Below are 6,260 nucleotides of genomic sequence, written 5' to 3'. Positions count from 1 at the left end.
CCTTTTTCAAGGTAACGCTTCTCTCGCTTTAGTAATGTGACATTCTTTGAAAGAAACAGAAGACATTACTAAGTTACAAGAGTGATATATGTTTATTGATAAATTTATATGATGTCGGGTGTTAGCATAGTCAACCAAAATCCCATTTCATTGGACTCATTTATGGAACTGTTGCCAAGCTCAAAATTAGGCATTTTGCGAACAGAGAGGGATTTTGTTAAAAAAGATTGATGATTAAACACTACACAGGCTTTTAAGCCTTTAACAAGACATACATTAATAATTAACATGTATTTTTAATTTCACTGTCTTTGTTTGTTCTTTTCAGAGACTGAACTAATTTGCATATACAGAAACGTGTTAATTAGTGAGCGTTAAGACTGTTGTAAGGTGTTTTTTGTAGCTTCCCCATTTCTAGTCTTTATACTCAGCCAAGCTTCATATTTAGCAGGTAAGAAAGTGGTATCGATCTTCTCTATCTTTGATCTTCTAGCTCTCGGCAAGAAAGCGAATAATTATATTTCCCAAAATGTCCAACTATGGTTTCTCTGTTGCTTGTCAGCTCATTCAAATCCAATCTTAGTTAGAACACAGAGGTTTCTTTACATGCACATGTGAGGATTTCAGTGTCCATGCTCAGTGTCATGTTAGGAGACAGCAAAGGGATGAAAGTGTTGGAGTCCTTCCCTTGAGCATTAGCTCTGCCACTTGAGACAGAGGGTTCCAGCAAAATCTTAGGGAATGGCGGCGAGTCTCTGACAGAACTGTTATCCTCCGTCTGGGAGCAAACCAGTTCCCGGAAACACTCCCTGAACCGCGTGGAGAGCAGGCTGTAGATGATGGGATTGACTGCCGAGCTGAGGTAGAAGAAGATGCCCGACAGGATGTGGACGTACTGATAAACGTTGTGCATCAAATCGGTCCACTGGCTGATGGAACTCCACAGGAGCCTCTCGATGTGGAAGGGCGCCCAGCAGACTCCAAACACTGCAACCACGATCGCTAGAGGATCAGGCCAAAGAGAAGGAGGCGGTTTTAAAAATGTGTTTTTGTTGCTGCTGCAGGCTAAACACTTTTCTTTGTTGCTGCTCTCAATTATTTATAAATTGTTTATGCCGTTGGTATCCTTATGGGCAACAGCAAATTAAAGAAAAGCAGAAAAAGGGACTGAGTGGAAATACAATGGGACTAAATACTATTAGAACATCTTTCTACAATAGACAAGAGTGGGGAACAAAATTTACTAAAGCACCCATGTAATGTAATGAAAAATGAACAAAGTTAATAGACAACAAACCAATATTAATTTCAGCACAGTAATGGGTTTTGTTATATAGACTTAATTGGTGTGGCCAGTTATTTGCTGATGTTAGAACACTTTAGATAAATGTTGCTGTGTAACAAAGTCAGTCCACTGTAGAGCTGCAAAATTGCCATCAACCTAATTTGTTCCTTTTCTTACCCCAGGAAGTTACATGCATAATTATGGATGTATCTGTATAATTATATAATCAAGCTGAGTGTGCTCCCTAATTGCAATTTGAAGATACATCATGTAAAACATTCATGAAAACTGGTTTTAGCCTGTCCCCACTCTCTAACACTGAACTTTACCACACTGAACTTTACCACGAAATATAACGAAATATAATGATAATGATTATTTTCAATTTAGACAAATACATTTTCTCATCATATCAAATTCATAACATGTTAGTTGACATACACATTTAGTCATGCACCTATGTTTTCACTCAGTCCTGTTACCCTAAAATTACAAAAGTCACATGATCAAGAGGAACATTTGTGCTTTCTGCCAGAAAAGATTCAATTGAACCTAAAACTTCTTCCTTAACCTAACCAAGTAGGTTTGATACCTTAACCTAAGGAGAAAATGAGATGTGCAATAATTTTCTGGAACTAGTGTAACAGGAAAGTGGAATTAGCAAAATAGCTAGATAGCTATAAATTAGTCAAATTAAACTACTTATTGCTTCGTAAGCACACTTTTGTTACAGGCTATCATCAGATGAGTCTGTCTGTCTTTGTTTGGCTTATTTTCTGTAACCAGTGTAGCATGAGAGCATGGTGGAAATAGCAAGCTAGCTAACCAACCAGCCAGTCACTAAATGGATGAAAATTTGACATCTTCATCCAAGCTAAAGACCCTTCTCCAAGTTCTTGTCACAGCAAGGGGAAAGCACATTGCCATAGCCAGGTAATCTACCAATCACAGAATAGTATTACAACAACTCTGTCCTTTTACTTTCAGTCCTATTTCTTATATGAACCATCTTCCATTTAAAAAAAGGTTGAATTCAAAAAGTCACAACCTGCAAATAGCACCGACTGGGAGGAGTAGCCCAAAAATCTCTATTAATCATTTTGTCAATAAGCAGAAAATTTATCAGCAACTATTTGATCATCGAATCACAATTGTATTCCTTTTCAAACAATAATGTCTAACATTTGATGATTAACTCAATATCTTTGGGTTGTGGAATATAATCCAATCAATAAACAGGACATTTAATTAATACCCTTGTGCTGATGGGTATTACAACATCATTCAATGACAAAATCAATTAATCAAGAAAATAACAGGCAGATTATTCAATAAATAAAATAATTGTTTGTAGCCCCTTATAACAGACTTCCACTCGTTCTCAATCAGGTTGCTTAATATCTTTGAAGTAACTGACTTGTAATTGGAACTCTTTGCTACAGGGGCCGCTGTTCAGCAAAAGCAGTGATTGTGTCACTTTAACAGCCAAAATATATCCCCTGAAAAAATACCACACATCATTTAAAGGTGCAGTGTGTAGGATTTGTTGCATCTAGTGGCGAGGTTGCCGATTGCTACTAAATAAAACTTCTTCTGTATTCTCACTATGTAGGAAAACTACGTCGTCCAACGTTAAAAGGCGAATGGCCCTATAGAGACTGCGTTTGGTTTGTCCATTATGGGCTACTGTTAAATCATTGAGGTCGGCTCAGTGAAATTTAAACACAGCGTTTAATTTTTTAAGGGGATTATTCACTAAAGAAAAAAATCCTTATTAATATTGTATCCCCTTTAATATAAATATCCCTTAATGCTACACACTGTGACTTTAAAAGTATGTTTTAGATAAATATGAGAAGATCTAATTACCTAACAGGATAAAGCTGGAATAATATTGTCTCATCATACTTTCTTCTGATACGGCCTAAAATATAAAACTGAGCATAACGTCTTAAAAATATATTGGATGGTAATTTCACTCTAAGTGTGTCGCTCTGAGAAGCAGATGCTGGCGATCCAGCACTCATTCCATTCCTCTCTTAATAATCCATGCATAATGCTCTCAGGGTGATCTCTCTGAAGGACGTGCAGCAGACTGTTTTTCTGTTGATGATGGTGAGCATATGGCATCAAGCTAACTGGCTCGTAACACTTTGAGAGATAGTTATAAATATGAGTGGCAAACATTTAAAGCTTGCGCCCTCTTTTACCAACTAGAGAGTTTGTGAGAACAGTTGTTTCACTTTTCCCCTTAGAGTTGAGCTTAAAGGTTGGGGGGGGGGATGCATTTATATTCTGATTCATCTTGTTCTAGCTCTTCACTGAAGCTATGTGATGAGTGGAATATTCAAACCAGAGATGAAATACCTCAGACAATTTTTGCCTCATTTCATAAACATTGTTGGTACTTTTGGTAGACTTTTTTTTATCTTCACAAGAGCTTAAATAGAGTTCTGTTGAGTTCAAACTCAAACTTGCTCTGTGAGACGTATGCTAGCACGTTGATGTTTTTGCATACAATGTTGACTGTGTTCTCCATCTTAGTTTAGCATGTTGGGCGCTAACGTTTACCAATCAGCACGAAACACCAAGACAAGCTGAGGCTGATGTGAATATCCTTTTGTCCGGTATTCGGTTAAAGCCACTACAAGGAACTTTCACTTTGGATTGATTTTTGGTGGTCCCTGTGGAAGAAGGTGGTAATGTTTCCAAGCACCAGATTCCCCTAAGCAAACCGCTTATGTTACAGCAGCGTGGTTTGACAGTTTTCCCTGCTCAGTCCTGGTTCTCCCCTGCCTCCCTATTGTTTCATAACCAGTTATTTTAAGTTCCTCACAGCAACTTTAAACATAAAAAGAAAATATTGGAAAGATTTCAATTTAGCCCTAATGATGATGATTGAAGAAAAGTTAAGTGATCTCGTTGTACTCTTATTGTATTCGTATTAGTCTGTAGCACTTATTGTATTCGTATTAGTTTGTTGCAATTATTGTTTTCGTAGTAATTTGCTTCTGCACTATACTTTTGCTCTGGTTTATGCTTTTAGATGCTTCTTTAAGAAAGGAGATGCACTAATGACTTCTGGTGACTAGTAGTTCTCTTGAATACCTATGTTGAATACACTTCCTGTAAGTCGCTTTGGATAAAAGCGTCTGCTAAATGACTGTAATGTAATGTAATGATCGCCAAAGTGATTGTAATTCATCATGAGAGGAAGACGAAGGTCTAAACCTAATTTCATTGCAATTGCATAATCAAACATTTTTATAATAGTAAATTGGCTGTAGAAATACTGGACCGATCACCACCATAAATGTTCTAACCTTGGCGGTTATGTGAGATTTTATCACTTACAATTAATTCAGAGTAGAGAGCCGATTAGTCGGTTAGATGGACTGTAAGAACAGCGTGAAACCTCATCAAGCCCCAAAGCTTAAAGTATGTGACTCACTCCAGAATATAAATGATCCAAACAAAGAATTGACAGTCCTCTGGCATTATTTGCTCAGTGCTTTCCTGTCTTTAGGCACATGCCTTGGCATTGATAACGCAGATTAGAGGGGATCTGCCCCCACAGCAATATTTCCTCGTAATACCCATGTTTCCTGAAGAGACAAACAAACTCACAGAGCATTTTGTTGATCTGTCTCCTGCGTCCGTTCACACTGGTCTTCCTCCGAACGATGCTGCTACAGTTCTTTCCCAGGTTTCCGCCGTGATGCCGCCTTTCCCGGCACAAGTGAAGGCCCATCACCAGGTAGAGCACGCTGATCACCATCATAGGCACAAAGTAGAAGCACACGGTGGTGATCTGCATGACCATGTTGTAGATCCACAGGGGCTTCAGCACGGTGCATATAGCCGACTCCTCCATTCTCTCTGGGAGGTAGAAGATGCCGTGGAGGGAGGTGTTGGGGATGGCACATATCATGGAAACCGCCCACACCGTGGCGATGACCCGCTTGGCGTGCTGGTTGGTCGACAGGTACCGCGTTTTGAGAGGGTGCACCACAGCTATGTACCTCTCCACGCTCAGAGCCGTGACGTTTAGGATCGAGGCGAAGCAGACCGTCTCGAAGAGGAAGGTCTTGAAGTAGCAGCCGCCCTCGCCGAAGGGGAACGGGTAGTTATGCCAAAGGTCGTAGATCTCCAGAGGCATCCCGAACAACAGCACGAGGAGGTCGGACAGGGCCAGGCTCACCAGGTAGAGGTTGGTGGGGTTACGCATCTTCTTGTGCTTGGCTATCACTGCACATGTGAGCAGATTCCCAGACAAGCCGGTGAGGAAGATGAGAAGGTAAACACTGGTGACGGGGAGGAAGAAGGGAGATCGTTTTGGACCCAGGATTTCGAAGAGGTCGACTTCAACGAATTGATCGTTAGTGTAATTCCCAGTGACGTTGAGCGGCACGCTGCTGTTCTGGAACAGTTTGGATGCGTTCCAAGAGGAGTCCTGCAACGAGAGCTCCATTTCAGAGATGAAAACTGGAGGAACAACGAGGAGAAGTCAACACATCCTGTCCCGATTTCAAGGTTTGTTCACCACCAGGGGCCTGCTATAAAGAGATAATAGGAAGATGAAACAAAAAGTGCCACAAGAAGAGGATTGCATTTGAGTTACGGCTGTGTGATGATTATTGGGCTCACACTTCAGTTAACATTTCTTCTTCTCGTTTCACAAATCACACTTTTAAACTCAGTGATTCACATAAACTCCAGAGCTTGAGACATAATTATATCTTAAGGGCTTTGAATTATTTTAATCTTGAACCCTATTAAACTTAAAATTAAGGATATTTTAAATTAAACCAGTAATACATATCAAATAGGCTACAACTTGTTTAATTAATCTCTCCATTACTTTCCTGATTCGTTTTTAATGCATTGCCTCTTCATATTCCTTATTTTAACCAAGCATCAATCAAAAAACTCAAAGATACTAAGTTTACAATAAGATATGAGTCAAAAAACAGGA

At 39.5% G+C, this 6,260-nt stretch overlaps 1 protein-coding gene across 1 annotated transcript; it reads right to left on the bottom strand.

Annotated features, from left to right (window-relative positions):
• Nucleotides 1-583: 583 nt before the first annotated feature.
• Nucleotides 584-5,820, bottom strand: nmur3 (neuromedin U receptor 3). Its single transcript, XM_054617657.1, has 2 exons — nucleotides 4,913-5,820; nucleotides 584-1,002 (listed from the first exon to the last, which is right to left on the bottom strand). Exons 1-2 carry the CDS (start codon nucleotides 5,754-5,756, stop codon nucleotides 584-586), a joined length of 1,263 nt encoding a protein of 420 aa, XP_054473632.1. The 5' UTR covers nucleotides 5,757-5,820.
• Nucleotides 5,821-6,260: the final 440 nt, after the last annotated feature.

The sequence above is a fragment of the Anoplopoma fimbria genome, chromosome 17, assembly GCF_027596085.1.
Source record: "Anoplopoma fimbria isolate UVic2021 breed Golden Eagle Sablefish chromosome 17, Afim_UVic_2022, whole genome shotgun sequence".
In the NCBI taxonomy this organism is placed as follows: domain Eukaryota; kingdom Metazoa; phylum Chordata; class Actinopteri; order Perciformes; family Anoplopomatidae; genus Anoplopoma; species Anoplopoma fimbria.
This window is presented reverse-complemented; position numbering and strand designations above follow the sequence as displayed.